The sequence below is a fragment of the Didymosphaeria variabile genome, assembly GCF_027946475.1.
Source record: "Didymosphaeria variabile strain IMI 356815 chromosome Unknown scaffold_3, whole genome shotgun sequence".
Taxonomy (NCBI): domain Eukaryota; kingdom Fungi; phylum Ascomycota; class Dothideomycetes; order Pleosporales; family Didymosphaeriaceae; genus Didymosphaeria; species Didymosphaeria variabile.
This window is the reverse complement of record NW_026611622.1, coordinates 4,590,145-4,609,660: the sequence shown is the minus strand read 5'-3', so window position 1 is coordinate 4,609,660 and position 19,516 is coordinate 4,590,145. Positions and strand designations below refer to the sequence as shown.

General features: G+C 52.7%; 4 protein-coding genes across 4 annotated transcripts; all 4 read right to left on the bottom strand.

Moving 5' to 3' along the window:
- Positions 1-297: 297 nt before the first annotated feature.
- N0V89_004869 (uncharacterized protein) lies at positions 298-2,766 on the bottom strand (the record flags this gene model as incomplete). Its single annotated transcript, XM_056213650.1, has 2 exons — positions 298-2,571; positions 2,761-2,766. The coding sequence occupies 2 exons, from the start codon at positions 2,764-2,766 to the stop codon at positions 298-300; spliced, it is 2,280 nt and encodes a 759-aa protein (XP_056073958.1).
- A 1,509-nt stretch (positions 2,767-4,275) lies between these two features.
- On the bottom strand, positions 4,276-5,036 carry N0V89_004868 (uncharacterized protein; the record flags this gene model as incomplete). The annotated part of the gene is made up of 2 exons (XM_056213649.1): positions 4,276-4,968; positions 5,028-5,036. The coding sequence occupies 2 exons, from the start codon at positions 5,034-5,036 to the stop codon at positions 4,276-4,278; spliced, it is 702 nt and encodes a 233-aa protein (XP_056073957.1).
- Positions 5,037-13,886: 8,850 nt separating this feature from the next.
- Positions 13,887-14,450, bottom strand: DCN1 (Scaffold-type E3 ligase; the record flags this gene model as incomplete). The annotated part of the gene is made up of 2 exons (XM_056213648.1): positions 13,887-14,354; positions 14,445-14,450. 2 exons carry the CDS (start codon positions 14,448-14,450, stop codon positions 13,887-13,889), a joined length of 474 nt encoding a protein of 157 aa, XP_056073956.1.
- Positions 14,451-18,557: 4,107 nt separating this feature from the next.
- Positions 18,558-19,241, bottom strand: MVP1_2 (Sorting nexin mvp1; the record flags this gene model as incomplete). The annotated part of the gene is made up of 2 exons (XM_056213647.1): positions 18,558-19,213; positions 19,235-19,241. The coding sequence occupies 2 exons, from the start codon at positions 19,239-19,241 to the stop codon at positions 18,558-18,560; spliced, it is 663 nt and encodes a 220-aa protein (XP_056073955.1).
- Between the last annotated feature and the right edge of the window lie 275 nt (positions 19,242-19,516).

The window sequence follows — 19,516 nt, the reverse complement described above, 5'->3', positions numbered from 1 at the left end:
ACAAGCCTCTTGCAGCTACAATAGCAACGACCATACATAATCAACATAGTATCATCGTCATCTTCCCTCGTCAGAAACTCCCGGCGAAGACTCAGCAGCCTTTCAGCTGACATTTCATGATCCGCCCAACTCAGGGCCGCAGCATCGTAAATCTCGTTCTGCAGGTACGCCAATTCGAGTTCCTCCGCGCCGCCTCGCAAGTACGGGTTCGACGGACCGGGATCCGGTTCCCAGGAGTCTTCATACTAGGTCTTTTCGTCGCTAGTACGGCCTTCTGGTGATGTCTACCTCGAACCGTCAGCACATCTCCTCATCGTCGAATTCCCACTTCTCCCAGCTCACCTTTGCGAACGGGAGATTGCAGAATGCGCAGCGCTCACGGTTGGGATCGAGATTGGAGGAAGGTATCCAGGATTCGCAGCCGGAGTTTTTGTGGTGGCGCCACATGCACCAGCCTTCCTCCGCAGGAGACCTGCTTCCGAATGCTCTGTTCTCTCTTGTAGCCGTACTTTGTGTGTCTGTGTCAGGGTTTGTGAAAAGGCGCTCCAGCGATAGAGGATTACGCCGCAAGCCAATGCTATTGTCACAACCCTTCGCATAGTTAACATTTGCTGAGCACTCATCTTCGCCATTGCGCCCATGTTCTGCCTCTTTAGATGAAGTTTGGTCCAGCCGCCACGCTCTCACGCCAGTCGTACCTACCGGACGGGGGTCTAAGTGCTCTTTAGAAGCGAAGTCAGATCCAGTGGGAAACATGGGACCCAGTTTAGTAGGAGGTAAAGGAAGAGACAGAGCGTAGCCTCGCTTCTCACCCAGACTGTCCGCACGCTTCTTGGACGTCGGTACCTCCTTGCAAAGCTCCGCGAGCTTCTGTGCGGATCGCACTCTCGATAGCTCAGCCTCGTGCTCGATTGTGTCGACGAGGTCGCCAGCGTTGTAGTATTCGTCCTCGTCAGGACTTCCTGACGGAGAAACCTTGTTCACCAGGACCCCGGCGTTGAATATCTCCTCATAGACACAGACTTTTGGAGACAAGAGCGCTTGGTCATCCGTAGTCGGTGGCTTCAGACTCTCGATGCTATCCTTGAGCATATGCTCGTACTGGTACTCCACCGGGCCAAACGTTCGGTTCCAGTGCTTGTATCCCGCTTTTCCACTCGCCACACTAGCATCGTCCCTGATGTCGGGGGCGCTGATGAGGACCTGTCGGCCATTGGTTGTATCCGGGAGAATGATGTGTGCTTCACCTCTGGTGTCGAGGATCTCGCGGACCTGTCTGAGGTGCGGATCGGTCTCTCTGCCCTCGGTGTGAAGGGTTTGAAGCATTTGGTGGACTCGTGCGAGGGATGTGTGTTTGGGGAATTGGAAGTGGTGGAGGGGGTTGGTGAGGAGTACGACCATGGAGACGCTGGGGAACCAGTAGAAAGAACTTGCCTCTACTGCTTCTACTTTTGGCGTGTGTGCTTCTTTCTGCGCATCTGCAAGAGCATGCTCAGAAGATGAGCCACATAGCTCATGAGGCGATTCCTCTCCTCCACGCATTTCAGCGGCCTGTGGTGACTCGCACGCGAAGAGACCCGGATAGTGTTCAAGGATTCGCCGCTCACTCTCGTCAAGCTCGGCGCAAAATTGAGTGACCTGGTCATGGATCTGCTGTAGCTGTTTTTGCAATACTCTGGTCTCGGCTCTCGCAAAGTCTGTTCTCCGCCCTGCAGCGAACGTCTCTTCCTTCCTTTTCCGCACCTTCCGCTCTAGATCGCTGATGCGACGATGTGCACACGCGAGCTCCTCGTCCTGCCACTCGACCGTTGCTTCGACGTCTTCGATAATTTGCTGTAAGTGATCGATCATGCGGGTGTGAGAGGCGTTCTGCAACTGGAGGATCCATGCTCGGTCGATCCAAGCCTGCTCCTGCTCGAGAGCATAGTCTTCTTGTAATGGCCTAAACGGATTGCCCTCACCATACTCATCAAATCTATACCGACTACAGTCGCCACAGGATTCGTCGAATGGCAGACCGCTTGGTAGACCCGAGAACGTCGAAAAAGCGCCTCCCCTCAGTTGCGGTACATCCCTTTGATCTTCTCCCTCACGTCTCTCATCTTCGACTTTGAGGTCGTACTTCCTCCTAGACTCATCCTTCGAGACGTGCTGGGCAGGGTCATTTTCAGAAGCTGAGGCTTCGCCCGTTATTTCATACCCACAATGCCCACATCGCCCTCCTCCTTCGCCTTCATGACCAAGGGAGCGGGAATCCTGAAAATGCACATCCCTCTTACTAACAACATACGTATCGCCCCGTCCCTCACCCGGCCAGTCATCCCCCACAACATCTTTCCACTCCTCTTCCGAAGTGATCCTGCGAATAGCGTTTTTCAGCTCCCACTCCAGCTCGTGCGTCCTGATGTGTATGATGTTGATATCATCACTGGAGTTGAAACTCTCATCGTTGGTGGCGCTGTCATATACCCTGCGCAGAACGCGAAGCAGCTGGTCTCTTGTAGCGCCCTCGGGGAAGTGGAATACATCCGGTGGACTTGGGAAGGTTAGGGAAGGAAGCTGCAGGTTGCGCTGGGGGGATGGTGAAGTTAGCTGGAAGGGGGACGTAAATGTAGAATGGGTCAGAATGGATGGATCTGGATGATGGGGGCGCTTGAGCGATTGTGGGGGGCGGACCGGGTCTCTTCAAGAGGTATTCGCGGTCCTTACTTTCTTGGATCCAGAGTGTGTTTTCTACTTCTGAGAGCATGCTTGTTCGACGCTCATCGGCTTGGATGGCTTCTTCGTTTGGTGGGCCTAGTGGAGGGGGATAGGATGCTGCGGGATCGATAAGGGTATCGCCCATTTCGGTGATGGTGGAAGAGCTGCGCCATCTTTGTGGTTCTTTAGATCCTTGAGCGGTGTGACACTCTGCGTCGCCCCGTCTACTGCCAAAGGCTCGGACTACCTGGTCGTCTTTGCTGATGAATGATAGCGTTCCTGTGCGTTTCGGTGGTGGAGCGCTGGCGACCGATTCCTGGGCCCCCTGGCGTTGATCCAGTTGACCAACAAGCGGCTCCAGTCTCTCAAGCACCTTCGAAAGTTGCTGAGCCAGTTCATCCTCCTCTCTCAACCTGCGGATCTCCTGCCTCATCTCCTCGAGCTCCTCATTTTTGACCTTCCTCTCTTCGTAGTACTCAATCATCCGCCGCTGGTGGCTCTCTTCCTGTCTCATAACCACATACCACCCCCCTTGCACCAATGCCTTCTAAAGCAGCAAGCAAGTGCAGAAGTTCCGCAACATCTAGTCGTACATCCTCCGTGCAAGCTTGCCGCATACGCGCAAGGGAGGCGGCAACTGGTGTGATGCGGCTGGTTTCCCAGTTGGGGAGGTAATGGCCTGTGTCGTCGTTCATTTCAAGGAGTGCATTCCAGGTCGTGGGTGCGTCGGCATAGAAGTCGGTATCAATGAACAAGTGAGGATTCATAGGATCGTAAGGGACCTCGGGATGATAGGATGTCGTTGTTGTGCTAGTATTGATGTATTGATTGAACGAAGCAAATCAGTATGCGGTTCTTGCAATTACTTTCGTACTTTGTTAGGTGTCTTGCTGATGGAGGGTGTATCAGGATTTGAAGAGACTATAGAATCGAGCAACCTGCACCTTACTTGTACACTTGGTCGCGTGCTTTCGATTGCGCCAACTGTGAAGCTTTGCTCAAGGAAGAATTTGAAGTAAGGTATTTAAGGGGCGTGATATCAGCATTGATGACGGAGCGTGACACATGCCTCCCCTACCACCAGAGCAAGCTGTGGAGAGAACGAAATGTGAGACTTTGTGACGCTGCTGTGACGAGGACATGGAAGGCACAAACCGAAAGCGCGAACAACGCACATATGCACAACAATGGGAAGATGGAAGAACCATAGAATTGATGTCGCGCGATTAAAGCCTAATAATCTAACAGAGTGCGCTTGTCATACATGATGTTGACTGGGTATACCGTTTACTTTTGTGCTTGCCCCATGGTCGTGACGCCTGATAGTAGTAACAATGTCCGAGAGAAAAGAAATGCAAGGAAACGCCTGCCGATAGCCCGTCTACCAGATCGTGAAAAAGAAATGCTCGCTGTGCTGTGAATGATGTATAGTGACATATGTTAAGTGTGCCACGTGAGGAGCGCGTGATGTTCGCGGGTCGCGATTGCTCTGCCAACGTCGGTCACAGGTGTTGTCGCGTGCGTCATCCTCCAACACACAACACCAACGCCGCCGCCGCAGCACGGCTACCGCCTTTAAACCTTGGTCGTTTCGATGGAGCGATTTGAGCGCTCTTTGGCAGCCTGCGACATGGCCAGCTCCCTCAGCGCAGGGTTCGCCTCGTCGAGCAGGATACGGGGACTCCGCTGACCGCGTGTAAAGCTATTACGACGCGAGTTGACTCGGCTGCCGGCCTTTGAGTTGGGGTCCGATGGAGTGAAGTTCCTGATGCTGTTGGCGCGCGAGGACGGCACGCTAGGTCCATCGTAAGTGCTTCCGGGACCCGGACGATACTGCGTGCTACGCGAATCCTGGCTGTTGCGACGAGAGCTGGCTTCGTGCTCGAAGGAGTTGGCCCGGGAAGCCGTGCGAGAACTGGACTGCGAGCGCTGGTACTCCGGGTCATCGGCTCGCAGCATGTGGCGGAAGCGATCGTTGCGCTTGTCGAGGCACCATAGCTTGTATGGTCCTGGAATGAATTCGCCATCTTCGTCCCAGCAGTTGACCCACGAGACACCGTCATCAAGCTGGAAGAAGCCCGCCTGGACCATGCGACCTTTGTAGTTCTCGATTGTACCGTACTTCTTTCGAACCTCGTAATCTGGGTTCAAGAGATACTTCTTGAGAACTTTGGAGTAACGGACTGGAACGGGGGAAGAAACCGGGACGGTCTCCTTGGGCTTCTCTTCAACCGCCCCTCCTACCGGACCTCCCTCCTTGGACACGATCTCGGTAGTATCAGGTTCGCCATGCACTTTGTACGTTGCAACAAGATACCATCCACGACCGGGGACATACTCGTACACTCCAGGGACAGGCGACTCCCAATGCTCAGTTCTCCTCTGGGGCCTGTCGTTCTTCTTGAACCATTTTCGCGGCTGGAAGACTTTCTGAGTCGCGACGAACAAATTAGGCGTCATGCTCGCGATGCTTCGATGTTACACTCTCAATTAACTCTTTCTTGGGATCTAGGAGCTGGACAAGTTGCTCAGCTGCGGCAAAGTCTTCAATGAGGCGACGTTGAAATTTTCGTGGGCTGACAGCCGAATTTGTAAGGGTCCCCAACGGCTTTTCACCTTGGAAGAGAGGCGAAGCACGTGAAGTTGAGCACACGTATCCTGGATTCTTCGTACAGCACCGCCGCGCCAAGATTCGGTATTCCTAAGACAGATGCGCTGCGCGATGATGAATTGGATCACACGACGAGATTTGTTGACGATCCTCTATGCAAAGCGACAAGCGAACGCGTATCGCGCTCTCGTGCAAGACGCACGACACAGGGCCGAACGAGTCGACACCGAAAGAAAGTGTCCGAGATCAATGAACCGATGAGCTGTGAGGAGAAAATCTGTGCCAGGGGCGGATTGCGAGTCTTTTTACAGTAGCGGTGGGGACGGGAACTAAAGTAGCGACAAAAGCTCTCGCGACCACCAGGCGGGCTCGACCGTTGCGGTGAGAAAAAATAGCAAATTATCTGGCAAGATTACGGTGCGCGCCCGACACGGTACCTGCACCGTGAGCACATCGATTGGCGCAGGAGCACAGCATTGCGTCCATTGATAATGCGACCTGGGGAACGTGGGTTGCGCCGCTGAGGCAGAGGGAAAGAAGGGAAGGGGTGCCGTGGTGCTCTGGCAGGATACATGCCCCTGCGCAGCCCACAACAATAGATCCACCGACATGGGCGTCGGCAACGGGCCTGCAGCCTTCCATCCATCGCATCCTGGGGGCCATCTCCTTTCCAAGAACCAAGGCAAGAAAGACGCGCTGCTCCGTCGTCATCCTGTTATCGCCGCACCATGTCCCCAGCGACACTCGGTTCCCGGTTCTTCCCTCATCCCGGCTCCTCCCTCGACTCGTCCTCCACTCACCACAGCATCGACTACCTGTGTTGCGACACGCACACAGCGCTGCCTCGTTCCTGCCTCTTCTCTTTATCATCCAGATTACCCTCCCGGCCAATGAGTGCCTCAGCAGTCCCCGCGTGCTATCGGGAACTCGGTATGCAAGATAATGCGGCTGATGTGCAACAGCGGCGGGTTGTGCACTCCCACGGCACCGTTGCAATTGCCCTGGCGACGTGCAGACCAGGAAGCGATGTCGGTGTAGGCGTTTCTCTGACATGTGCTATGCTAGGGGATGCGGCTGCGCTAGAAACCGGGACGAGGCACCGCGTTCTCGCCCGTAAGCAGCCGCCAAAGCTGGCCTGTTTCACCCAGAGAGCGGTGTACACGGGCTGGTTTGTGGTGTTGAGCTCAATCTGCGGGCAGTTTGATATGTGTGCATGCGCCACAACCGAGTAAAACGAAAGTTTGGGCCGAAAAAGCTCCATCAGGACGGCCATTCATGCTGTCTCTGCTGCTCAGTCAGGCCGCCGTCAGGATCCACCAGGAGCTGCCAGGTGTGCTGAGAATGAGAGAAGCCAAGATGCTGATGTTTTGCCTACCGCCTGAAGCCGTACACACATGCACCGCGTCCCGCAACATCGCACACGTCCCATTAACCTGCAGCGCCTTTCATCACCGTACATCTACATTTACAACGCGTAAAGCGCTGCGAAAATAGCCATCGCGTGCGCCATGTTCACATGCAGACGATGAGCATATTCAATATCCTAATCAGATGCCGCCTACAGCCACACCCACACGGGGCCACACCCACCTCACCTTCGCCAATCTCATCTCCCTCGCCGACGGCTCCTGCACGCACCCCGGCCTGTCGTCACACGCATCCGCAGACGTCTTGCATCATACACGCTCAATTGCCGTTTGGCGAGGTGCAGCCGGCGGCGTGTATGCGGGTTGTTCTGCTTAAGGGACGGGGCGGGTGAATGCGCTCCGAGGCGCGGTCTTAGAAAAACATCCGTGTGAGACTTCTCCGCGTAGTTGGGGGGGTTGCAGAGTGGTGTGCTGCGGGATCCGCTGATGAGCGTATATGGGAGTGTGTAAGGAAGGTGTGGCGTCATGTTGCTTGTTTGAAGGCTACCTTTGCGGGCGATGCCGATTTGGCGCCTCTGCGGCTAGTTAGCGAGGGGCTTGGGCAGCCGCTGAGCAGAAACGTAGTGTGACCTCCGGAGGTATCAACTCTCGCCAAGATAAACTGTATCATTATGCCAATTACGCAAGCTTAATTGATGGGCTCCGTTGTGCTAACGCGGAAGCACGCAGGCCCGCACCCGCCGACTGACATGGTCTGGGCGACACAAACACCAAGACTTGGAAGGTGAAACGCGGAGACATGTGCTGAGCACGCTGCGGGGGCTGACTCATAGCGATGCTCAACCGTAGAACTTCCGTCGTTCAGAAATGCTTCGTTCACAAATCAGACACTTACTGTTAGTGAACCCTCAACACGATGACGTCTGGTAGCAACCCGGCTAAGAAATCATACCACAGAGAAGAGGACTTGATGGACACTTGAATGTACTGTCGCCGTACCTTCAGAATGTCCTTGAGGCACCCACGGAAATCAAGTGTCCTACTCGCGGCAACTGGCCGAACTGGCTGGACGGCACGTCCATGAGGTGAACAAAGCAAAACTACTGTACCTCTAGGCGTGCCGGTGAACACAAATTTGATGCAGTAGACCTTGAGCCCTCTGGGTCAATTAGTATAAGCGGCCGACAAGGAGGTTATCATACGGCATCGCAAGTTCTTGATACATAACTACCGTATATTGCCCCTTATATCAGATTCACAAAGCAGTCTTGATCAGAGCGTTGTACTTTCCCATCCATCAAGCCTCGAACATAACATTCTCCGCGAAGAATGTGCCCTCCGAGGCCTTGGTGTATAACAAAGGGGGTTGTGAGCCCATGTATCAAGTAAATGGAGTCTCCCGGCCCCATTTCAGCACTACCCAAACCTAATCGCCCAGCTTCTGTGATGAAAAAAAATCGATAAACGCAGAATTCCTGCGTAGTATAGATGTACCAGAACTCATGGGCTTCCATGGTTCCTATTAGGGCTTTGTCGAGCATCATCTCGACATTCGCATCGATCGAAAGGCTTTTCGCTAGGGCTAGCCATTCTTCGCGACGATTGTAGATAAGCTCATCAAGGCTTGGTGACCCGCATATTTTGATCTTGTCAATCTCACGAGCGCGCACCTGAAGCGTGTTATCCTTGCACTCGAACTCGTGCTTCAAATCCGTGGCGAAGATTCTAGATGCATCTTCGGAATCCGCTAAAAACGGCAATGGTCTTGACAGCACTCGCCAGTCAGGTATCCATGATGGAAGATCTTTTGCCGCTAGCTGGTCTGCGGTTTGGGGATTAGTGTGAGCAGCAGTATATCCATAACCAGCAAAGTGTAAGATACTCAAGCCCTTAGTCGTACGTATATGTTCCTTGGCAAATTCGCTGTACAGTTCGGAACTGGACATCCTGTAGCTAGGCGTAAACCACGCTTGTGTGTCTAGGAACGCCAATCCCAAGAGGGCGATCAGTCGATCGTGGTTTCTCCCACAGTTCCATGCGCTCAGTGTATGTGCTAGGTGAGGAAAAGAGTGCCTCTGTCTAGCAGAAACTTGTGCTCTTAGCTGCCCAAGTTTCAAAGTACTTCGATAAAAGGTTCGTAGGAAGGTTGAGTAGCCGCCGAAATGAGAACAAAATGATTGGACAGCATTGAAGAATACATCTCCTGGGATCGAGGAGGAACCACAACGAAGTTCAAGAATAGTAGCAAGAGTAATCTCTTGTACGATCCAGAGTCTGTTGAAGAAGGGTCTCTGGACCAAGCAAGCAGCCGCTTCGACTAGCTTCGCGTTTGGACTTATTAGGTCCTCGAAGCTACGCACATGCCCCGGTTCCATGAGGGAGTCGATAGCGCGTAGAAATTCCGGATCAATTTGTGGATCGTTCGTGATGTGTCCCTGCCCTAGCACCCTGAGCAGTTCGACCGCAAGGTGGCTATCTTTGTCGTGACGTCCCAGCCAGCCTATGACCCGCCGAGCATGTCGATATATCTTTGACATTAGCTGCACTTGTTGTTCCTTTTCAATTTCGTCGTCCTGATTGATGCAGATCTGATCTACCCACAATCTGATGCTATCGGTATGAGCCATCAACTCTTCCAAGGCTTGCCATAGGGACGCTCCTATGTGTAATGGTTGACCGTCTACGATAGAGTCGGATCATTGCAGGAGCGGTCTCCCCAAACGTATGACAGTGCAACATAGTCTTGTCCTTCAATTGGTCTTGTAGATGTCAAGCGTCCAACGAATGGGCTCCTCCCTTGGTCGACGCGGTTTAATTCTAGCAGGCGAATGCTATCGTGTGTTTCGAGCTGTGAATATATGCCCGGTGAGCTTGTTACGCTCATAGTACCGTATTCGCGAGATTTCTAGAACCGCTATACGTGCTCTAGAACCTTGGGAAACTAGTAGCGCGTTAGCATAAGAGCATCACAGGGAAACGAAGTAGTCCGGGACAGACCAGAACACTGCCAGGTTCGCAGCAAATGTGCACGGAGAAGATTCGAGCAGGTTTTAAGTCTGGTGGCGGCGGGGTAGAGATTCCAGGCAGCATCGACTTCAGCCTCGCGCACAGCGACTGCCCTGCAGAGCCCCCTTTTCCCTTCCGCAACGATCGCAAATCCGCCGCCGACGGCGCGACCCCAAATTTCAGAGTCTCAGCAGTGAAAACTTATAGGGCCCTCCTGTGGCACCATCGCCCACCCTACACAGCTGGCACACACAAGCTTATACATACTACATACTTGTACATATGCACCTCGCAGTAATCCCAGCTTAGAAGAGTGGTAAACAGTAAAGTAACGTATTCAACTCACTTCCGTGGCATATCCAACCCCAAACAAAGCCCGACGCTCTTTCCTTATAAACTATATAGCGTTGGCTTAGACGCCTCCATATATGGAGGACTTTCCATCCAAAAATAGAGGCCTCCAAGCCAGCGACACTAGCATAACGGGAAATGTTAGATTAGATTCGTAGCTAGTGCTGTAATGCTCTTTCCATGCTGTAATAAAGCATCAAAGTACCGTATAGTTTTGCAGATAGCGATTTATTTAGCCATGAGCGATCCAACCAGACAGTCCATCGGAGCGTAGAAGCGGGTCTGAAACACGATCTACGTTTGGTGATTGGTGTCAAAGTAAATCGCTATCTGCAAAACTCTACGGTAGCCATTTTTCTAGTTCACGGGACTTTATCGTCACGCGAGGTGACGAAGTGGATCCTGCTCCACAATAACGCTCTTCCTCTCGCTTCAATCGCCTCGCCTCCTGCCTCATGATTCATCTCGTACGCTCTTCCGTTTTTATGAGATTGGGATAGAAAAAGGAAGGCGGTCCTCCGCATCTGCATATAGCGCGCACTCCCTCCAAATCCTTCCAACGCTTCTAATGCACAACCTCTTCACAGTCGTGCCCGAAACCATCCACTTTTTATTGCAGATTGCCTTCTCGTTTATCGCCGTCCTCGTTATTCGTCTCTTCTCCACTTCCATCACTGCGCCTCCAGCCTCCACCCCTTTCTCATCGACCATGCACGTAAGGACCACTGTGGACCTCAGCTAGTGCCCAATATCCCCAGGTATGACTCTTCTTCCGTAACGAAAGAAAGAATCTAACCCAAGAGTCTAGGCAATATCATCACCGGTCTCGTTTGATCCATACTCCTTCCTTCTCAGAACGTCCCATCCACAAGGCAGATAGCGTCCCAAATACTCAAACCACGGCCTGTCCCCTTATCGGCGACCAAGGCTGTGGTTCGACTATCAGAGTTGCGGTATGCCTGGTATAAGGGATGTCCTGAGCAAGGTAGGTAGGGACCCCCGCTCAACCCCGGTGAAGAAGATAGTCATCCTTCCGACAGTAGTCCCTCACAAGAGGGATACCATTATGAAGATATATGTGCATAGAGGGGCACTGATGGGGGGTCGGGTCTTTTATAGTTCTTCTTCCGCACCCTGCTCAATCTTTGGATTGCTGGGACATAGCTTGGTGGGCAAAACTACTAGTACCACGGTTGGAAGCTGGGATGGGCCTCATACTCTTATAGACGTCATCTTGTATCGTGCACCCACCCCAACTTCCATACAGAACTTAACAATACCAAGACCCGTCCGAAATAAGAACGACGACTCTATGCGGTCTAACCAGTTGCGTATGTTTGTATGTGGTTCCTCGTCCATCTCATCCTCCTCCTTCTTGCCACCATCCTCATCCCATTCCTCCTACAGCTTAATACCCTCCCGTCCCCTTCCCATCTCACTACCACGCCCCACTCCTCTCCTCTTCCCCTCCCCCAACCTCGCAACCTTCCTCACCCATACACTCGCGACACAACTAAATCTAATAAAGCCCAAGGGCGCACGCATATCCCGCCCTTCTCTCGCCCCTCTCCATACCTTAATACAACACTAAGGTTCAGTTTGAAGACTATATCTACTCCGCAATGTAAACCCATCCCGTCCCATCTCATCGCATCTCATCTCGTCTCGTCCTCGTGCTCGTTTCGTCTGGCAGCTATGAATAGTAGACTCGATAAGGGTATGGCGCGTGACTAGGTCGAGCGTTAATGTGCTGCTCAGACGTGTTCACGTTCACGGTTCGAGTTTCAAACTTGTGTAGTAAAGTTCATTGGTCGAATCTTTGGACTCGGTGTTAGCAAAAGGTGCGTGAGCGGTGGGATTTTTCTACCGATAGCATGGCGAAGGGAGGAGGGGTGGTGTGGTCTGGAGAAGTCTGACGATGTGAAATGGAGGGGAAGCGAGAAAGGTATTAGGGTTATTTGGGCGGGGCAACCCAAGGAATAGTGTGTGAGGGTGTATATCTCCAGGACCGTCCGGGACCGTCATGATGAGATGGATGCACAGGCCTTCCCGCGAAATCGAGAAGGCACGGGACATCAATCCTTGGACAGCTAGCAAAAGCAGGAATCTTATTCCTCATTGCCTTGCCCATCACCCATTTTCACTCACGTACGAACCTCTTCCCCACCATCAGCACGCGCTCGTCGGAAAACGTGAATGATGAATTTTTGTTTCGATCATGTTTCATACATGCCCTGCCTTCATTGCGGGCTACGCCGACGGAAAAGCCGGTCCACAACCCCACACATGTCTGTCGTTTGCCGTGCCTGAAGTCAGAGAGACGCCGTGTATGCCCCCGCCCGTACTCAAAGAATCATCTCCGCATCCCCTCTACGACTCGGTCTTGACGCGAGCCTTGCTGTTCGTCACCTTCACGCCCAACTGCTTTGCCTTGGCGATGATGTCGATGCGCTTTCGTGCGGAGACGGAGTGCGAGATCCTGTGGTTTGTTAGTCGTTTGTGGTGAAAGAGAGGAGCGGGAGGCGTACTCTGCGGCGAAGGACTGGTTGTGCATGAGGAGGAGGTCGACGTCGCGGGCTGCGATAAATTAGTTACATATTTCGCATCAATTCAATCATTGGAGCGTACCGTTGTTGACGACGAAAGCCTTGTGGCCGCTAGGCATGAGGTGGCGGGTCTTCTTGTTGGATCCGTAACCGATCTGCATCGCATCCGTCAGCCCAGATTCCAGTAAAACAGCAACATCGCGCCAGAGGATGTTTTTCAATGCGATAAATTCGCTCCCGTGGCGCGCATTGCAGTGGGCAATCGTACCTTGGGCATGGCAGCCTGGCCCTTGAACCGCCTTCGGACGCGGTTGTCAATACCCTTGGGCTTCCTCCATGACGGGTCGACGCCTGTTCCTAGTCAGATCCCCATCCCTCTCGCTCTTCGACACGGTATCTCACATTTGAAGCGGTCGGACTGGTGGCGGTTGAAGCGCTTGGTGTCTACGGGTTGTCAGTCGCAAATTTCGAGGGCTGCGGCGGTGGGCAGGTAGGCGTACGCTTCTTGACGATCGGAACGTGCTTCTTAGCGGCAACCATCTTGAGGTATTGTTAGCAATTGCAGGCGTCGGGGTGCCTGGTTTGCACGTACTTTGTCGATGTGTCGTGGCGGTCGTCTTCGGGTTGTGAAGTTCTCACACAAGTCGAAAAGACCGATGTGTGGGCCAAGGCGCTAAGCGAAGCGAAAAAGGAAAGCGCGCACGGGTCGCTGCGACCTTCTCACAAGCACGACCATCATCATCATCAACAACGACTTGAGTTTACGGCATTGAGTTATTCCACGAGAACCTGTGCTATTAGCTCTCTGAAAGTTCATACTGTGCTTTCATCTTTATATACTTCGCCTACTAAGTGATGGCAAACTTACTTTGCACTGCAATCTTAGCGCAGCCGAGGATTTTTCCGCATCATGACTGGCTGGGATTTGTATGGCGGGTAGGCTCAATGAAGATTTGGGCTCGATGGGCGTGCAACAAGATGGCGACGAGAACAGCATTCGACATGCACATCAATCATACCATCCAAACACACGAAATAAATCATACAGCGACCTCTCGCCACAATTCCAATGCCGAGCTAAGCTATCTGCAGAAAATGCTCCTTGTACGAAAATGTTCCGTCCAACTGGATGGAGGGTATGTAATGCCGCCGTGAAAGTAATTTATGCGCCCTGAACCCATCGCTTGCAAAAGCCAGTCAGCCCAGCTCGATACCCGGATCAATGTCGTGAAGATGCCCATGAAGCCAAGCCCAAGCCCGTCGCGTGCTGTGAATCCATTATGCCGAAGCGTCAGCGTCACCAATCTACTCTTCCATCTCGTCGACGTTTTCCTGGCTCGGCCTTTTCTCCTTCTTGACCCACTCCACGAAGTCGTCGATGACCGACGGCCACGAGGAGGATTCGTCCCAAAAGCTAAGCGCCTCGTCCTCCAGTGTGAGCTTGGCAAACTTGAGCGTCTCGTTCCACATGTCCTTGTTGACGCTCTTCTTCCACTCAGCATTGAGGAACTCAGTCCACCACTCGAACCACGGAGAGTTCGGGCTGGTCCATCGCACTGCAGACAGCGGTGACGTGAAGAGCAGCTCCCAGAATGCGATGGCAGAGTCGAGAGGAACGGCCTTGGCGCCTGCGTTCTTACCAAGAAGGAATGTGTACTTGTAGACCTTCTCGAAAGCGGCCTTATCGGATGGTAACCGCTGCTTCAAAGACTTCAGGTGCTCCTTCTGCTTGTCGAGTGTGTCCGCGCTGCTCGAACGTAAGTTTGAGTACGCCTATAGCGAGATGGAAACTCACTTGAGTGATGACCAGCCTTCTACAAAACCTTCACGACCAATCTCTCCCATCGTAGGTGCTTGTATGACCTCCATAACAGCCAAAGCGTCCATGCCCTCGAGGTCCACACCCAGCTTCTCGAAATAACCCATCGAGCCGTCAGGTCCTATACTGTCCGGTGAGTTCGCAGCGTCGTCTCGGTAACTGTCGAAGAGCTTGTTGAGGTTGGTTTTGTTAGCGGAGGAAGCCCCTGAACCGCCGCCACCGCTGAAGTATCTGTATACAATTGTCAATAATCTTAGAACAGAAATATTACGCAGAAAATAAGACACTGTCAGTACGTTGTAAGAGCATTAGGTTCATAAGCGCCGTCTCCCGTCTTGCTCCAATTCGGCCCGTCGTATCGCCTCCCCATGTCAGGAGCGCTGCTTGACTTTGGTAGAGGACCACGAGTCTGGGAACCGTCGGCGTAATGGTATGTAGTGTAAGCGTCGTAGCGGGTTTCGATGGCCTCTAGGGCATGGTGGAGCATCATAGCCGGTACACCGTATGGTTTATAAAACTGAACCCGTGCGGTGGGACCAGCTTGCTCGATGGCAGCGGCTCTATACCGGATGATGTGAATGAAGTGCTCCTTTTGTTGCTCTGAAAGCTTTCGAAACCAGTTACGCCTGAGTGTGGCCGACAAGGAGTCACTGGAAAGCTTTTAGTCACTTCACAGCTTGCCTGTGGCTCTTGTCCTGGGCCAGCGCACCTCAGCGGACCCCACGGATCCCCTTTGAAATATTTCTCAAATTCCGTCATGACGTGGACAGGGACATTGTTGATGAAAGCAGCGAATCCTGGATTGTTGTGAGGTGTCATTGGCTCATGCCAAAGAGGACAGGTTTTGGTCCGAATTATCCAATCTTGCCATTGAAAGTATCCTTGTCCGGGTACTGTAAGGTCCCATACGAGCGGACGTGCAGGTACGGATGAAGCGGATGGATGCGGTGTAGCACTCGGCACAACTGGGGGTCTAATAGGTCGAGCCAACTGCACCGAAGGTAAGTTCAGCCATTATGCCAGGTATCCTACGTAACGTACAAGTACAAGGCGCGTGGTGGAGGGCGTTGTTGATGGGGGGTCCGATGACATCTCATTATCCGGATTCTGGGAGTGGGTGGACGCGTTGATTCCACTAACGTCAGGTGGACGAGAATCACCGAGCTTGTTGGGGAAATTCGATACCGATGCTAAGTGGCTCGATGCCCTCATTGGCGATGGCGAAGATACCATGCGACGCGGGGAAGGATACGAAACCGAAGAATGGCCATTGGCGAACCGATTCGGCGAATTCAATGCAAGGTTGGGTACCGAAGAGTTCCCGTAGAGAACGGTGCTCATGTGCTCAGACTGGTACCGCTCCTGTGCGAACAATACTCGTAGTCGAGCTGTGAACTGATCCGCTGATTCATGTAGGGCGGATGCGATTGGAAAATGCGTGGAAAGATCTTTGAACAGGCTGGACATGTCGTGCATCGTAGCATTTGCATTGAGAAGATTGCTGTTGTGTTGGAGATGCTCGGGGAGGCTGAGAAGGGGCTGCGTTGGTAGCGTATTAGGAGGCAGCGGGAAATTGTCTGTATCGGGCGAGGTAATTCGACTGACTAGTCGAGAGTGCTGACTGTTGTGACGCATAGCACGGGTCACAGGTGCGCATTCTCTAGACGAAAGTCTCAGTACACTCGGGACTCGCATGCGAATCCTGTGTCAATGAACGTACCCAAGTGTCTGCTCAAGTACAGGATACATCGGCTGAGGCTGAGTTGGTGATTGTGTCGACGAGTTGACTGAGCGGCTGCTCAGATACGAACTGCTTGAGGTTTTGCGGTCTCTGCGATGGCGTCCTGCAAGCTGTCTGGCTCTATCCTGGGATGACCCAAACATCTCTGGCAGTGGGTGTATCAAGGATGCAGTCGGAGAGCTGGAGGCCAATGTAGGAGGTGGCGTGATGATGTGCGACGTCGAGGGAAGAAGTCGAGCTGTTTGTTGCAACTGGGTACTCTTATGCCTGGCCTAGCAGGAGCTGCGAGTGTGTTCGCATTTGCCATGGAAGTAGCTGCGAGCAGGCATCTGCTATGGGCGTTCACTGCCGTTCACTGCCTTGGAGATTTCCAACTGCAAAGCAGCACCTGCCGTCTAGACTGGTAGCCATGTCCCGTTTTCACTTTTCCTTTATTGCCATGTGCCCAACACGCCATATGCCTCGTGCCTTCGTTCCCAATTCCGTACCAGTCCATCCAGATTTCCTTCGGTGATAGCGGGAGCCAGATCGATTTCGGGCCGGGTTGCGTTCCTCTTCGCAAGGGAAGCAAGACGGGAGACATGCGCATACGAATTTCCTAATTAATAACCAAACAAAAGCATCACTTACGCGTTCACAGCAGCGGAAGGATCCCATCCCGTGCTCTTGAGGTGCTGCGATGCATTAGTTCCTTAACTTCTTGAGCAAGCACCCAAGAACTCACCTTGACCGCCGTCTTCTGGTCCGTCGAGGCAAAGCTCATGAACTGGCTGATAGCAGCCTTCTGCTGCGAATTGTAACCTGGAGGCATGGTGAATTAGATGGCTTTCTCCCACAAATTATGGGCGTCGCAATGCGGGGAGCTCGAGGCGGGGTATTGAAATTGCAAGCGCAATAAAACTCGAAGGTGAAGGGGGAAGGCGCGACGAATGGGCTCCAGCTGAGGTCCAAGAAGTTGTGAGCCTTGGAAGCGGATTGCAGCAGTGGTGGTACTGACGCAGTGACCTTGGTTGGCGTAGGCTCCCGCGGTGGTCGAGTCGCGAATCAACCCCACCATCGGTGTGCCTGAGCTATCAGGCCGCGACCTCACCTCGGAGGCCCAAGCTCCCGCCACAGCATAAGCTACCGTGACACCTGCGGTCAAAAGATAAATGGGGAACTTACCATCGTCCTCGTTCTTCTTCGGCCGAGAGGGAATATTTGTCCTGTTAGCTTTGGTAGCCTTCGTCTTCTTCGGAGCAGGCGCGGTCGTCGTTTCCTCGTCATCAGGCAGAGCCCGCTTCTTCCTGGGAGGCATGGTCGCTGCGTTGAAAGTTGAGGTCAAGCAGCGCAAGGGTGAGGCGAGGATTCTCCTAAGCATACAGCATGTGGCCTCTGCCTTTTAAGTGTTGCTGCCTGGTATGTCTGCGGGTTGCGAAAAGCTGTGAAGGGGAGTTCTGCCAAGTTTGCTGCTGTGAAGTGAGTGATTTGCTGGCAGGTGTGGGTAGCTGCGTCGCGTGGGCAGGTGCGAGCGCGCACTGTCTAAGCAAGGCTCCGGGTGGGAAAGTGGCCGAAGCTTCACGTCGATGTCTCAGAGGTTGAATCTGTTGTGCTCTGTGCTGAGAGGCTCGTGTTGCAGCACATCGAGCACACTGAATCAACGTGTACTATGGTTTAGCGTGGGTGAATGTCTAGCCATATCATGAAAGTATGCAATCTCATCATTATTGTAGCTGCATTGATACACGTATTTCGTTCAGGCTTGGTAACTTCCAGTAGTTCTAAGGTACGAATTGGAAAAGTCAAATGCGTGAATCTATCGTTGGACATTTAGGTATCTGGGGCCCACGTACTCACCGCTTGTAGTCACCTTTCTCAGCCACACAATAATAGGATCTATCTCTAGCTGACTAAAACATAACTTGAAGTTGACGGCCTGGGCTTTCTCATGATTTCAAATAGCAGGCCAACTAATTAAGACCATGATGATTTTTCCATCGATTTCAAGTTGAGGATATAGCGCAAAATATTTGTCACGTACTTTTGTAATACCTGACAGATGTTGAACGATGACAAACCCCCATAATCGCACACAGCATTCAATAGCCATACGTGTATTATTCCAAAGAGAAAACCCGATGTTCCCCTCCTAGCTTGCCCGTGTCCTAATCATCTAGACGTGACCCAGTCGGATGCTCCCCCCCCATCACCCCAGACAAATTCAACCCAATGCGCAAAAGCAAACATTCATTGCGTAAAACAGAGCTCAGCTCGCTCAAATTATATACCGCTCACCTAGGGATATCCCAACCAATGTACAAGTTTCACCTGATCATGCGAAATAAGACAACATTACGTCCTGCTCCATGCATATGCGCGTATGCTGCGTTGTCGTCGTGTCAACACGCCTACTACACTCACTCGCCCTCTTACGAGACTACTCGCCGGTAGGCATACCCTCGACCTCCTCGCTCAATGTCCTCCAATTCTCGGCCTGAAGCTCAGCGTACTTTACACGCTCCTGACTCCAATCCTGATGCAGCCGGCTGATGTGGTACTGGCTCTGCTGGAAGTACAAAAGCTCGTCGCGGACGCACTCTTTGATGAAAACACCGCGCGCGTGTTGTTGGACGATGCTTTCCTTATCCTGAACATCGAAGTCAGCATGGAAACATATGTTTGAGAGATAGAACCAACGTACCCTGAAGATCGCATCCTCCACCTTCTCCGCCTCGCCCGGCTTGATCAGCTCCGGGGCTTTACTCCTGATACCCTGCAGCTTCTGCTCGTTGTTCGATATCCGCTTCTCCAGGTACGGGATGTTGTCTTTTGCGTACTTGTCTCTTCGGTCGAAGAGGTCGCGCATGCTTACTAGCGTGTCGCGCTGGCGCTTCAGGTCCTCTAGCACGCCTTCTTCCCAGCCCTTGGCCTCGTCTTCTAATAGACTCCGCGACTGTTCCAGATGCCTTGCGGTGGAATATAAGCCTTCATTCAGCATGGGAATCTCGTTAGTGTCGACGGCATATGTGTCTGTGGAAGCTTCGGTGACTTGTTGCAGAGCGGTTGCAAAGCGGAGGTGTTCTGCGGCCATGCCTTCATTACGCTTGGCCAGACGCTCCATCATGTTGCACAGGTTGATATAGCTTTCTGCTGATCTACGAACGCCGGCTCGGACAGTGTCGAAGAGATCAGGGAGCGATTTTGGAAGAGAATCCTCGAGATCCGGTGGTAGGGTCTTTCCGGTAAATTCTTCCTGGACAGATAAATTCGCCTGTTTGCGCCATACGGCGAGCTCCTGTAGTAGTGGTCAGCAAGGGTATTATACTGCGATGATCGGGCTATCTCACCGTCGGCACAGTCAAAAACATAATGACAAGCTGCTCCTGCCCCAACACA